Source organism: Gavialis gangeticus, unplaced genomic scaffold (genome assembly GCF_001723915.1).
Source record: "Gavialis gangeticus isolate Ggan-Ray unplaced genomic scaffold, GavGan_comp1, whole genome shotgun sequence".
In the NCBI taxonomy this organism is placed as follows: domain Eukaryota; kingdom Metazoa; phylum Chordata; order Crocodylia; family Gavialidae; genus Gavialis; species Gavialis gangeticus.
In genome coordinates this window covers 50,870,537-50,885,597 of record NW_017728997.1, presented here as the reverse complement: position 1 = coordinate 50,885,597, position 15,061 = coordinate 50,870,537, and the positions used below count along the sequence as shown (strand labels likewise).

The 15,061-nt window shown below is 50.4% G+C and overlaps 1 protein-coding gene across 4 annotated transcripts in view; it reads right to left on the bottom strand.

Moving 5' to 3' along the window:
- The window catches only part of CACNA2D2 (calcium voltage-gated channel auxiliary subunit alpha2delta 2), a 900,071-nt gene that overhangs the window by 121,057 nt on the left and 763,953 nt on the right, over positions 1–15,061 (bottom strand). For all 4 annotated transcript variants that reach the window (XM_019505183.1, XM_019505184.1, XM_019505185.1 and 1 more), the window contains 2 exons: positions 11,311–11,389; positions 3,013–3,062 (listed from right to left, as the gene is read on the bottom strand). In XM_019505183.1, the coding sequence (XP_019360728.1) occupies positions 3,013–3,062; positions 11,311–11,389 (129 nt within the window). The remainder of the gene's footprint in view (positions 1–3,012; positions 3,063–11,310; positions 11,390–15,061) is intronic.

Below are 15,061 nucleotides of genomic sequence, written 5' to 3'. Positions count from 1 at the left end.
GGGGGGGGGGGGGGGGAGGAGGGTGCTGTTAGGCCCCTGGAGCTCCCTTGTCAACCTGCTCTCTCTTTGAACGGTCACCCCTTCCTCTCACCTGCCTGCCGTGTTTTGACGTATTTAGTCTTGTAGCTAAAGAGAGACCGCTCCAGGGCTTCCCAAGCTTTATCTCATATGCCTGAGCTCAGGTGTCTCCACTGTCCACTGGAAGGGCTAATTACACAACCACTTACACCATGCCCATGCCTTGCAGATATCACCATTCACTATTGACCTCTCTCTGCCCATACCCAGGCACTTTGCTCATCTTGGCTACTCCCGAGTGTGGGTTTGCCAGGACTACCCTGGGTCCCTGACCCTAATTCTAGCCCTCCTGAGGTACTGGGCTCCTGGCCCCAACTCTGCCCTTCTCTGGGCTACAGGTCCATGACCCTGTCAATCTCTGGCAGTGGCCTCTCTTGGACCTTTAGCTCCTCCTGTGCCCTGACACTGTTCCTAGGCCAGTTGAGATCTCTGGGTTCCCTACAATCTCTCATTGTGGTCCCTCCTTGGCCCTGGCCATGTTTCTAGGCCGGCTGAAACCTCCAGACTCCCTGGTCCTACTCACCCCTCCTGAGCTAAAAGTCAGCGACTCTGCCTCTCATCCCTTGCAAGCTATGGGTTTCTGACCATCCTAGCTCTCATAACCATCCTGCTTACTCCAGCTTAAGTGTTTGCCACAAGTCTGGCTGCATCCCTGCTGTTCAGGAATCCTTCACATCTTAGCTGCCAGGATCACACTACTGCCCCAGTTCAGGCTCTGGGTTTATATCGCATAAGCTCAGCTCCCTCCCCAACCCCCATCAGGTCACATGACCTCTGATTGCCTCTTGCAGCACCTGCAGACTGCCCCATATGCAGTCTGCCTTCTCTTAAAGTAGCAGGAGCACCAAACCTCCTGCTACAGGGACACAACACTTGAGTGGTGAAACCCAGGCTCAGCAGCTGTCCCAGGAGTTTCTGTCACTGACCTCTGTTGGACCTGGATTTCACTCTATGTGATGAGCTCCTGACAGGCCACAAGGATGGAGCAGCACCCTTAGGCACCATCGCATTGGCTTGATACGGGTTAGGGAGACTGCTTCCATAGGCTATAACAAGATTTCCCATCTCTGAAAAATGGCCTTTGGATTGGATGGCCCAAGACAAGACATGCCCTAGACCAGGCTTGTCCAACATACAGACCGTGGGTTGCCATGCAGCCCTCCAAGCTGTTTTCTGAGGCCCGAGGTGCTGCGAGAGTACTAGAACTACTAGAATAAACACTGAACTACTAGAGTACTAGAACTACCATAGTAAACATTGTACTTTCGTTTCAGGGGGTGATGTGATACTGCTTCTTGTGAGGTCTTTGAATATGGCTTGCCGGCCCACTGGGTAATAAAAAGTTTATGATCCAGCCCCACATTCAAAAAGGTTGGACACCCCTGCCCTAGACTACACAGATGTCCCACATAAGCCAGCCTTATTGGATAAAGGCTCTCCCTAGAGCTAAGACACCATCTTGCAAACCAATTTGGGGCCATCTTTATCTAAGTAAGATTCTGGCCTTGCCAGTCTCTGCTATATATGGGACTCAGGAGCAGGGATGGGTCCAGGAGACACACAGGGCAAGGTAACTCAGGAACCAGCACGTTGGCAACAGCCCCTTTTAGTGTGATTGCTATTGCCCTACACAGGCAGACAATGCTGTAGTACACTCCTGGGGATACTTGCCCAGCCCTTTTCTAGTGCTCCAGGGGATGTGAGGGTCCAGTGCTGTGCACCTCATGCCCAGGTGCACTGTGCTCTAGGGGGTGGGAGAGAGAACAGGAAAAAGACAGTCAGGAAGGTCTGCTCAGCTCTGACCCAGATGTGGCCTTGAGATGGGCCCCCTGGTGAGCAACCTCCCCTTGAGCCACTGCCCTGGCTGAGCTGTGAAGAGCGAAGCCTATGAACCTCTGCCCACTCTGACACTTGTGCAGCTGCTCCACACCCATTTGGAGCAATGTTGCCATGGACATGCTTGAACCTTGGTGGGAGCAAGGAGGTGAAAGGTTGAACCAGCCATGAAAGCTGTGGCTACACGAGCTCTTCTCCCCTCCAGCCCACCACCAGAGCAACACTGTAATGGTGCCAGCCACGCTGGGGTTATAGGAAAGAGAAGATGCCAGTAAAATTTAAGCACGGTGCTTCGAGCAGTGTTAGACAGTGTAGAGACTAAAACATGTAGCCAATATGCACCAGTGTTCTTTCCAGCATCTAGACAGCCAATACTAAAGCCTGGAAGGAGATGCAGGGGGAGAAAGTCTTGGGAAGGCTTAGCTCAGATGTCAGTGGGCGTGTCTACACATGCAACTAACAAGACTGAATACACTCTAGCTCAATCTGACCCGAAGTATACTAATCCTTACGTCACTCTCTATATGTGCTGCAGTAATTTACTGTGGCACAGAATAGTACCTATGCCTGATGGGACTATCCTACACCAGAGTAAATTAATCTACTGTGCACTTATTACAGTGCACATGTAGACCGTGATGCTTTACCATGCATTAAATTAGTTTAATGCGCAGTAAAGTGCATGTGTAGATGTGTCCAGTGAGTACTTAAATCATAGCCCCTCACATTGGAGGGAGAGACCCTTACGAAGACAAAGCTGTTACTAGCTCCTAAGGCTGGAAGCTGAAACTAGCTAATACCAAAATAGAATTAGGTGAAAATGTTTACAAGTGAGGATAAAGCCCTCTGGGAACAGCTTCCAAGCTGGAGGGAAGAAGTAATTCTCTGTCTCAAGGGAGTCTTTGTATCAGGAGAGGAAGTCTCTCAAAGCTACCCTCTAGCTCAGACACACATCACTAGGGTTAGTGCAAAGCCATGAGGCTGAAACTCTCTGGCCTGCACTAGGGCAGGAGGTCAGACTAGGTGACCAGTGTGGTGTCTTCAGGCTTCCCAGACTCTGTGTGTGCCTGTGCTGGAGAGTCTAGCATGCCTTCTTACCTGGGTGTTGATTCGGATGGCCCCGATCGAGGGAATTTCAAAGTAGTAACCTTCAAAAGAAACAAAACATTGAGCTGTAGGAACATGGATGGTGCTGCATGACATGTCCTCTGCTACTTCCACAGGCTACAGCCCGTCTCATGTTTTAGAGCAGGGGCGGGCAATTATATTGGGCAGAGGGCTGCTTACTGAGTTTCGGCAAGCCATCAAGGGCCACATGACAGGCAACCCAGGGCAGATTAACATTAATTTTCTAAATTTGTTAGGGGCCTCGCGGGCCAGATAGAATGGGCTGGTGGGCTGCATCTGGCCCCAAGGCTGCATTTTGCCCACCCCTGTTTTAGAGGATATAATCCCAAAGCCCTACTGGCACCAGCTTCAGATACCCCTGACCTAGGATCCTGAATGCTCAAGTTCCATACTGGGACTGGGAGACAGGAGCCAGCAAGTGAACTGGGACACAGAATTTACAGCCTCTTTGGGTGGGAACAGGGGGAGGAGGTTCTGCAGGCAAACAGATGTGGCACCAGACCACACAGGGGCCAGCCCGAGCATGGGATGTTATGGGTCAGAACTGAGGGGCAGCAGCAGAGCTGTGTGTGGAGAGCTCAGCAGTTCAGGGTGGAGGAGCCCTGGCAGCATTCTGTGTGGGTGTCTAGAGCTGGAGTAGTAGGGGGCAGCACTCTAGAGTGAAGCAGCATCAGCAGAACAGTACATGTTATGTTCCCAAAGCTGGCACAGCAGAGAGGCAGCATGTCCAGAATGAGGTATATGATCAGATCCATCTGGAGCAGCTTGAACAGATCTGCTCTCCCAGTGCACTAAGCTGCCATCACTTTGATAAGCACTGATGTTCTGCCAGCCAAAGCCAGAGGACCTCACTTTGCAGCTTGTAAAGAGCCTCCTCCTTTTGCCCTGGCAGGAGGTGATAACAGGCAACAAGCAAGCACCTGTCATCGGCCCTCAGAGCCATCCTGAGTACAGGCAGATGCAGCCTGTTCTGGGCACTTGCCAAGTGGCCAACGCCCAAATCTCAGAAGTCAAACCTCCCCAGAGCACAAACACTCCTATACATTATGCTTGGTGCTCTTTCTCTCTCTCTTTGCCTTCTGGCTTCAAAGCATTTAGGGAGCTCTTGGGTCATGTTTTCAAAGATTTCTTCTGCAACAAGGGCAAGAAAGTTCCTCTGAAATGACAACTCAGACCCACAGGCATTCACTTGACTCCAGAAGCCGGAGCTTTGTAGACAACACTAATTATCTTGTAACCAGTGGTAAAACTACAAGAACTGACAACACTGCTTCAGTGCGTGTTGTGGGAAGCTGGGTGCCAGCTAACAGGGGCACCTTCTACCTTCTGGGATGGTTGGGGAATGGCTCCAGCTGGAGAACTTGCTTCTGTTCTCCCAGGCAATGCAGGATGGTGCCCCAGAGGGGGAGATAAGGCATGGCAGAACAGATGGGGAATCTCATTTATGGATAATGGGGAAGGAGAGCAGTGGGGGCCTCTGCTCTGTACCAGGCATTCCTATGAGTCACACCCAGAGTGGGTGAGAGGTGCAGATGCTGAGCCTTTAAGCCAGGGGTCAGAAACATTTAGGAACAGAAGGGGCTGCTTTGACAGAACTTAGTTCTGAATATGGACAATTTTCAACACGGCCCATGCTGCTGACACCACTGTTTCAGTCACTGCTCCCTCCTGCAGTGCCACCACACTAACCTCTATAGCTGTGCACTGAGTGTGCCTGCTCCTTTAAGGGAGCTGGCAGCCTGTGAGGCTGCTGGCAAGTGGGGAAGGGAGCTAATGAAACACAGGATGGGAGAAGGGCTCAGGCTAGAGCTATATAAGCCCAGAGCCTGAGCCATTCAGGACGTTTTCTTCTTAGCACCTGCAGAGGAAGGAGCTCCTGTCCAGGAGAGCCACTTAGGGGTGCCTGATTGCCTGCTTTGCGGCCTACAGGAGCAGTGAGGCTCAGGGAGCTCATAAGGTACCCTGGCTAGAAGGCATGCTGTACTAGGAGTAAAGGTTTTCCCTCTTAAAGGGGCAGAGGGCTGCTTCCATTGTTACTGTCTTGTAATAGCTCAGGAGCTTATGTTTATGTTGTTGTTTCAACCCATGGTTTGGGTTGAGACTATAAGGGGTAGTTAAGAAGGTCCCATTAGTGCCTGTGGGGCATGCAACAGCCTTAAATCCTGCCAGGGGCAGGTTCAAGGCCTGAGCAGCTGTCAAGCCCAGAGTGGGCAGAGTGTAAGGCCACAGGGGCCAGACAGAGGGGGGCAGGGGCCCAGCAGACAGAGGAGGTTGGGGGCCTGATGCCTGAAAGGGCCAAACATCAGATAGTAACACCTGTGGGGCTTGAGGTGTGGCATAGGGGAGGTTAAAGAGCCACGCAAGGAGCTCCTACAGTGATCAGTGCCTGGCAGGGGCACAGGCAGGCTGAGAAGGCTTGCTGGTCTGGGGTGCTTAAGGGGACTCTGGGGGAGCCCACTGAAGATCAACACAGGCTCAGGTTCATGTAGAGCTCACAAGCAGCCTCTCTTTTTATAATTTTTATTAAGATCAAGACATGGCAGATGAGATCCAAGGGAAGGGCTGCAGCTGAGCCTGAGTCTGGCAGGGGCTGCATGGCCACTAGGGGTAGGGGCTTCACAGTCCACCTGTGGCCATGGACTTGCTACAAACTCTTTCAGTGGTAGGGGACTTCCATGGGGGATTTCTGTGATGGTGGGTTTACTCACTAGCAGCCCCTTGCCATTACAGAAATCCCCCATGGAAGTCCCCTACCACTGAAATGCTGTCAAATGCCCCTGCCACTGAAACCCTGTAGAAATGCCTCAAATCTGTAGGCCAGATAAAATGGCTACATAGGCCAACTCTGGCCTGGAGGCCATAGGTTACAAACCCCTGCTTTAAGCCATGGGGTCTGCAGAAGCCAGGGGTGGGGGAAGGATTACTGATATGCGCTAGCCAACTCGTGGCATGGGTGTCCCAAGTGACATCAGCAGCCTCTGTATGACATAGGACAAATCAGGGAGGGGTGGGCAACACAGTGGTAGATAGGACAAAAAGCAAAGCAGCAAATTGTATAGGGAGTACATGGCAAAAAGCAGAGCAACAGATCAGGCATAGGGCTGGAATCAGAAAGCAAAGCAGGGAAGGGATCAGAGTGACATTTGGGAAGGGTGGCACTTGGGGAGGATATGGGACTAATTTGTGGCACACCTGCCAAAAAGTTGGTCCCTAGGACTACAGCATCATGTTTGGGAACTCTACCGCAGTGGATCCAACCGCCAGCCCAGCTATCCCAGGACCTTGGCTCTAGAAGAAGCCAATACTTCATGCTAAAGAGCAGGGGTTCTCCATCCCCAAGCCCTTCCCATACCACAAAGTGAGAGCAAGGCCCTAGCTAAATCCTGGCTCAACAGGTAGGAGGATCCTGATGAGCAGGGGGTCACTGATGGTGTAGGTCTAGAGCCACCACCTCTGGGGAAGGCAAACTGTGTCATGATGAGGCAGGCAGCCATGGCTGTGGTGCCATCCATAGTGCTGGCGAACTTTTCTGATATCTAGGATCACATGTCAGAAGGGTCTGACCGCAGACAGCATAGAGTATCTCTGTGGATCAGACTAACCAGGCTCCCCAGAGGGTTGGTTTCACCTCAGGAAGTTTACCCAGGGCAGGGAGAATTATTTTCTTTCTGAAATGAAATCCCCAGCATGGTTCTTCCCTGGCTAATGGCTCCCCACCTCCCCCTCCCCGCACCTCTCAGCGAGAGACCTGAACAGGCCTATTCTTTATGGAGCCATGTCTGTTATGGCTCAGACAGAACACAGGCCACTTAATAGGTATTTGATTTGGGGAAATTGAGTTTCAGCTGCTCCAATGGATGTTTTTTATCATCTGCATCTCCATTTGAAGGCAATGCACTGTCGATTGGGAGTGACACCAGACAGCCACATCTAACATTACTTAGCATGTTTTAACCAAGGGTCTTCAAGTTCTGTCACTATCTCTAAGGCATCTGTCTATCAACAGCATATGCCCATCTTATCCTGCTGGCTGCTATTACTATGACTTCTCATCTGTCTAGTTATGTCCCCCATCTGCCTTGATTACTCAGGCTCAATCCAGCTGGGTTGCTCAAGGGTACATGATGTAGGTCTTGAATCTGATCGACATCCAGTCAGCATCATTCAAATCTGACTGCTGGCAGAAATCTGAAACAAAGGGGAAGACTGGTCCAATCAGCCTCTATCAGAAGGTCTTACCAGGGGAGGTGGAGCCTCCTTCCTCAGAGGTTAGCAGGTCAGACCAACACCTGTCAGAGCTGGTTTAGGCATACTTGATCCTACCTCACTTCGGGGGATGAACTACTAGAGTATCTTTTAAAGGCCCTTCTAACCTACTTCTCTCTCTCATTTTTTTTTCACTGGTTTCCTTTCACTGCATACACATGTACCTCCTTCTCTCTTGGCACTCTCTCTAGCGCACTGGGCTAGGCCTTTTCTAAAACTGCATACATTTTCTGTCCCCTGTCAGGCAGCCAACAGGAGCGTGATCTGCTTGGTCAATTTCCTGGTGGGCCAGGCCAACGTAATGACCCTAAAGAGCAGCAGGAACCAATTCCTGGGGACCAGCTCTTATGATGCCCTTCACCTCTTTTGGTTCCTGGTCTGGGTGCATCTCTTCTTTGAGTTTAGGCACTTCACCATTCAACAGAACATTGATCACCAAGGTGCTGTGACACCCTCGGGTGCTGTGAGGTCCCCTCAGGGGCGCCATGGAGGCAGTGGCCAGGTAAAACTTCCCTGTGTGATCCCCCTATGTTAAGGCTCTCTAATTAGCCTAAAGCAGGCAGCAAAGCTGCCTTGTGGTATGTAGTACTTCTTGGTCCAACATCCCTTCTTCTCCTCCTGGAAACAAACATAAGTAAAACTGTTTCATAGGCTTCTATTTCTGAGAGAAGTGTAAGGGGTGCCAGACCAGATACAGTTATACAGCCTGAGGTAGCTCTTGCCTGCTTTAGGCTGATCAGAGAGCTCTAATACATGGCGATTGTGCATGTGTTACACAGCCTTTCCTAGACTGACTGTGCAGCAGGCAAACAGGACAATTTCGTGGAGGCAGCAGAACCTGGCTGAGAAGCACTAAGGTAAGCTGAGGCAGCAATTAACAGTGGTTCTCAGCTGGCAGTGTTGCCACATTCAAAAAAGTGGAGGTGGGGTACTGTAACCCTGACAAGGTTGAGAACCACTGACATAGATGAATTTGGGTTATGCTGGGCCACTGAGGAGCACTCTGTGCAGTGGTTAGTTAATCCAAAAAGAGTGACCATGTGAAGGGTCTTTGTGGAGGGGAGGTGGCTTCAGTCTTCTGATTATGACATAAGATTGACTGATAATTACTTTCATGCCCAGACCCTTGTGGCACTCAGTATATCTTTCACCTTTTTAAAAAAAATGTATAATAAAGTTCTAGAAAGTCAGAAGTTTGTCTGTTTGTCTATATGAATCACCACACGATTACTTCCCCAAATTGATTCTCTTTGATCTTCATGCTCCTGCTTCCGATTCCTCCCTGCATGTGACATCAAAGCCATTCCCAAGTGGATGTGGCATGTTGTAAGTGAAAGGTGGGGTGTGGACAAGCAGGAAGAGGAAGTTGTGGCCTTGCAAAACAAAAGAGCCTATTGCCCTGCTAGCAAGCTTGGGAATAAAGGCCATGGGGCTAGACATAGTGGAAACAGAGGCTCAAGTGAGAGGACCATTCCTAAATAGCATGTTTCTAGAAGGTCACATGAATTGCCAGCTGTATCAGGCATATAATACATGGAGTAAGGTGAAAGCCCATGTTGATTAGCTGTGTCTCAAAAGGTGGAGTCCTGTTTCACATATGGGGAAACTGAGGACAAAATTAGGTCAAGCATTTCAAAATTGAGAGGTGATTCTGGGGCCGCAGCATAAGTTCCTGGTTTCAGAGTGTGAGGCTTTGTGATTTCTGGGGTAGCTCTGAACCTCACAAATCACTGGTACCTTCTCAACACACCTTGGCTAAAGCACTGAGTCTGTAGCAGGACTAGAAAAGAACCCAAGAGTCCTTATGCCAAATCCATCGCTCCAGCCACTCAACAGCGCTGCCTTCCCAGAAAAGGGACAAGGAGGGAAGGGCTAAGCCACGCTGAACATTTGTGCACCGGGCCTTTGTAACTGTGCTTCAAGCGTAGTTAGAAGTAACAAGCTGTGCATGAATTCTAAGAGCTACTGAGATGGGAAAGGGCACAAAATGAGAAAGATAAATTAATGTGAGCCCAGGGGTTAATGGGCAGGTGGTATCTAGCAACAGATAAAGCCAGGCTGAGGGAAAGGGCAACACTTGTGAACAAAGGAGCACAAAGGCAATCTGGGATAAGACTGAGGCACTGGGTCCAGATAACAGTAGGGGAGATTAACAGGGATGGAGGAGGAGGGGGTGAGGGGCGCAGGGGGCAGCCATGCATATTGCAGAGAAGAAGTTCGAGCAGGGGTGGGAGAGGATTGTAGCTGGAAGGCTGTGGAGGGAGCCTGAAGTGAAGCATACATGTTGTTTCAAGTACAGCAAAGAGCTGAGATCTGTGCAGGGTGCACAGGGAAGAATTCCGCACAGAAAGTCCCAGCAGAAGACAGTCAGTAAGTGCTCTTCAGGTGCAGCACTCACAACAAAGTGGGAAGAATTTGGGCTGAAGGTAGGAAGGCTGAGCTGGCCTGGCCTTGTGAGCCTCTGAAAGCAGGTATAGAGCCAAATATACTGGAGGGAGAAGGAGGAAGGTAGGTAACCACCCAGATCATCTAGCTGGAGACTTCAGGGAAATCCCCTTGCTCCAACCACTCAACATGCCTTGGGGATCTGTAGCGCTAGATGCCAGCTACACAAGAGGGTGGGGAAACGGCTGCTTAAACCTATCCCTGGTCCAGTCCATTCAAGGGTAGAGGATCACTGCTCCTCAGCTTCCAGCTGATTTTCTGCTCATCGGCAACCTCCCCCACACTCAAACAGCTACCCTTTCCCTGCTCTTGGGCAGCTCTGCTTACGGAGGAGACCGTCTCCACAATTTGCCTCCCGTATCCCTAATTCTCCACTAATGGCACATGTAGCTCCCTCTGACATGTGTGTTGGGGGGGCTGAGGGAGATGAAGCTGTGCCTCCCCTCAGGTTCTCCTGGTCCTGGTTCTGCAGATGTTGCCCTATGGGTGTGGAATTAAACAGAACTGGATGCTTGGATGCCTCTAATTCAAAAGGCTCCACCTGGCACCTGCACACTCTGTCCACTGAAAAAGCACCTCTATCATGTGCTTCAGATAGACCTGAAGGCTGAGGGGGAATCTCAGTATGCTCCCAGGCCTCTGTGCTGAGATGCCCACAACGAGCCCAGTGGGGACAGTAAATCTGGCTCTGTGGATGCTGAGGTGTTTGTGCTGCAGCAGAGATGGTGGGAACCTCTTGTCTGTGTACCACAGTGTTAAAGGAGAGAAGTCTCTGACTAGGGGCATATCAGGAGGCAGCATGAGCTATACTGGTTCTCCTGGGGGATTTATATCCCCTGGGTTTCAGTCTCCAGTAAGAGCATCCAAAGGGCAATGTGCTAGGCTCCTGAGGCCTTTGGTCTGAGAATTACCTGTTCTTTCCCCAGAGCCCCACCAAGCAGACGCCAGGTGGCACTCTTGGGCTAGGTCTGCTGCTTTCGCCAGGGACCTGAGCACTTCAGCACAGAGGAGCTCTGTGCTACTTAGACTGTCTTGTGAACTGCAGTAGGAGTGAGTTGAGTTGTGGAGCACTGTTCACAGCACCCAGATGTCACCATAGCAAGGCTCTGTGCTCCCCCAAGCCTGAAAAAGCAGGGCGTGAGAGGTGACCCTTCAGTTTGACACTATAGTTAACCAAGGGAAGTGCCAAGCACAGCGCTGCTCCTCACAGTTTAGAGCTGAGTGAAATAGGAAGTGCCAGGCAGTTATCTGGCTAGTGAACTTCTCCACAGCACTGCCTACTTGTATTATTGGGACCCCAGCAGGATGAGCAGCAGGGTCTTCCCAGGTAGGATTTTAACCTTAGCTGGAACACACTCTGAGGAAATTGCCTCACTATGTCTAGAAATGAGACGCTAGTTCTATTTAGCCAGGCTGGTACCCCAGCTCTTCTTGACAACTCCCAAGGGACCAGTGCCCTGTCTCTATGGTGTTGCCCTTGTGCAGGCACCTTTCTGCCAGATTGAATACTCCTCTGCCCACTGTACATGGCAAACTGGCTCTTCCCATCCTCCTTACCTTTGTTGGCACAAGCCATCCACTGCAGGGGGGTCACATCGTAGTTGTGCTGACCCACAGAGAAGGTGAAGACACGCACCTGTGAAAGAAAGAGACAGTTTAGTGAGGGGGACAGCCCCAGAGAAATGTTAACTGTCCACCTCCCTATGCTGGGCTAACTGGCCTGGCTGAGCTTAGGCATCGACAATGGCTAGATCCTAATGTCGGACAAATCTGAACTACAGGAGGCACCCAGTTTAACAGGGGAGGCAGCTGACCAATGAAGCAAGCCACCATCAGCATCTGCTGATGGTAAAGATCTGCTGACATCAAGATCTGTTAAAGTTACCCATGACTTTTTTGCTCTTATTGGCTTCCCAGACGCTGAGTGGAGAGGAACATGAGGAGCATATGATGTCTGACTCACACCTTCTAAAATCTGCAGTGAAGTTAGTGAATTGAAACAAATCTTTGAGGACCCCCGTGAGGTGGCTTTTAAGAGCAGGCTGAAATGGGACCAGCCATGAGCAAGGTTCGTTAGGGATGTCCCACACTAGATAAGGCTTGCCAGATCTTGGTGGACTCTTCTCAGGTCACACAGTATCACCACCCCCTTCCTTCTCTCAAATAGCTTTGTGCAAAGCTAAATCAGTAGTTGCCAGGCCAAGCTTATTCAGTGCTAAGGTTTCCAGATGAGACTTGCTCCTGTTAGAGCTGTAAGTTAAGGCACTGGCCCAGAAGCAGAATGGGCTTGAAGTTCATTGAGGTACTTGGGGGAGGCCTGGGAGCACCATGAATGAACCCACAGGCCTCAGGGAGCTGGTGCCAGTGGACTGGCACAGGCATGTAGGCACAGCCCTCCTGTCTCTGTCTGGGATCGGCTCTCCATCCCTCCCTCTTGCCCACTAAAAGTTTCCCTTGGCACTGCCCCTCACCCCCCCAGTGTGGAGATCTCCCATTCCTCTCTGAACCTGGATTCCCTGCCTACTCTTGCTAGGGCCAGGGATGCCTTTGTATTCCTCTGCTTCCGAGCCTGGCAGTCCCATAATAATAGGTTCCTTCCCTATAACAGTGGCCTGTATAAGAACACTTCACCCATCTTCTTCCTTGGCGCTTCAAGGTCAACACAGGCAATAAAACAGTGCTGGCATGTTAGCCGCCCCATTAAAGGGGCAGTGGCTCGCTACAGGAGCAGGCGGGCAGTGAGAGTGGATGTCTAAATAGCTCATGTCAAATGAGGCAGAATCCAGCAATAAAGCTGGAGGTGGCTGTTTCCCCTTTCCCCATGACCGAGCTGGAGCATGGCAAGGTGTCTGCAGCTCCAGAGGATCACACCCAGGCAGTGCTCTTGCTCAGCCTTGGCTCTCTGGAACAATTTTGAAACTCCTGCTCATGAAGGGCAAAACAAGGGACAGCTGGAGGAAGTTGCCTGGGTTACACCACCTATGCCTGCTGCCTATCCTCTTGCTGACACATCTAGTGGGGTGCTTTGCTGGAGAAATCTCACTGCACTTCTCAGTTATGTCTGTATCTGCCTTTCTTCATGCCCTTGGGGTAGGTCTCTGATGCAGACTCTCTGCCTCAGGCCAGTGCAACACAGAGGAGGTCACTTATGGCTTAACCAATTGTCCCCTAACTCAGTGTTTCCCAACCCAACATTGTGCGCCACGGCACAAAAATGTGCTGTCAGAAATCAACAGGTGTGCCATGGAATTTTGCCATGGCAATAAGCTACAATGAGCTACAATAAGTATAAGGATGGGGAATGCCTTAAAAGGCATGCTGCAGAAATTTTTTTATTAATGTAAGTGTGCCTTAGGCTGGAAAATGTTGGGAAACAGTGCCCTAACTCCAAGATTCTGCCCAAGCACTCCCTACTCAGCTTGCCCCTGAGCACCCTTCTTTTGAAGATCTCAGAGCTTGGCTGAAGCTGCTCTGAGTTTGGCAGAACACTCTTGGGTATTGAGATTGTGTATGCCAGCACCAAGGACAGTGCAGACAGGGACAGTGCAAGCTTCCCTTCCAAGGCATCTTGGGAGGGATAAAGTCAAGGTCTTGTCTACACCACAGGTTGATTCCATGTCAGGGTAACCCCCAGGTCAGATGGAGTACACTGCAATTAATATCAGAGGGCCATACCCTATCCCCAAGTACCAGCAATGGTGGCTGGAGTTCACAGAGCACCTCAGTGCAGGCAGGACATTGGCCTCATGGCTTCTCTTTAGAGAGCACCACACAACTGCTGAGTGGCCTTTGTGCTGCAGCTCTTCTTTCCCTGGACAGCAGGCAGAGAACTGAGAACTCACTTGACACAGGCCACCATGAGAGTGGATTCTGGTCACCAATGACCTTGACTCAGAAGGCTGCCAAAGTCATGGCTACCTCAGTGAGGATCACTGGTAGATACCAGCTCAGATTATTACAGCTCTCACCTACCAGATCAGCACTCTGAAGCCCTTTAGTCTGTGCTTCCCTTCTAAGTGTGATGCAGCAATGAGCACATGCAGCATCATGTCTGGTCTTCATCCCACTGAAATCAACTGGGCTACACGGGATGTCTATTCAGGAAAGACTTGGAGCACTAGTGCTTGGAGTGCACCCTTGTGGTACAGTACTAATTGTAAAGAGGGAAATACAGGCTTGTTGTAGCTACTTGACAAGAGTGGCAAGACTCCCAGAATCCTCTTGGGTGAATGGGAATAACCCCAGATTGGCTCAGATAGCTGATATGCAGTTCACTTAGCCCTGGAGTCTAGCAGAGCAACAAGTCAAAGCAAAAAGACCCAGTAAAGGCAAAACAAGAAACCAACCTTGGAAATAAAGAGCAAAACAGGTTGGTACTGTCTAAGGTTGGCCCCAAGTGTAAAAGAAACTGTAAATTTTGCTTAGAAAGATAAAACTGCCTAGAAAGATAAAGTAGAATAGTAACTACCTAGCAACGGTGATGTCACACTAGCAACGAAACAGCAGCTGTCTTTCCCTCTCTGCTGGACTGGGGCCCAAGAAACATTAAATCAGCACAGAGACACAGCGACCCAGGATCCTTGCCCCTAGCACAGCCAGCTGATAGAGGACTCCAGGTAAACCCACCCAAGATTGCTGCAACATGATGAGATTTAACACGCCTAGCATTGTTGTTTTTTAACTGTGTATGTGTAGCTAATAAAGCTTTGCTTGATCTTTAATCTGACTAGTGTGCTGTGGTGTGCTGACCCACTCCCACCTCTGAGGGGTATAGTAAGTTAGGTTCTAGCCCAACACTAATTACTACAGGAAAGGCCTAATTGGAAGTTACCTGGCTCTTTACCACAGAGCATGTCTGTGCTGGGTGAGCGGCACAGCAAAATGTGGTAGACGGTTAGCTGCACACCTCAGCTCTCACCTTACAAAAAATAATCCAAGCCAACATGTGTGCAGAACTCCATGAGGTCAACTCCATGAGGTCAGCATGCCTTTTAAGGCATTCCCCATCCTTATACTTATTGTAGCTCATTGTAGCTTATTGCCATGGCAAAATTCGAGAAAATTATTCTGGCACACATCCAGGAGGGGCCAGCAGGGAACTGCATGCTCAGGGGCAACCAGCACGGGTTCATCAGTGGCAGGTCCTGTCAGACCAACCTGGTGGCCTTTTACAACCAGGTCACTAAATCATTGGATGCAGGGGTGGCAGTGGATATAGTTTTCCTAGACTTCAGGAAGGCTTTTGATACTGTCTCTCACCCCATTCTCATTAGGAAGCTGGGGGACTGTGGCGTAGACACCCATACAG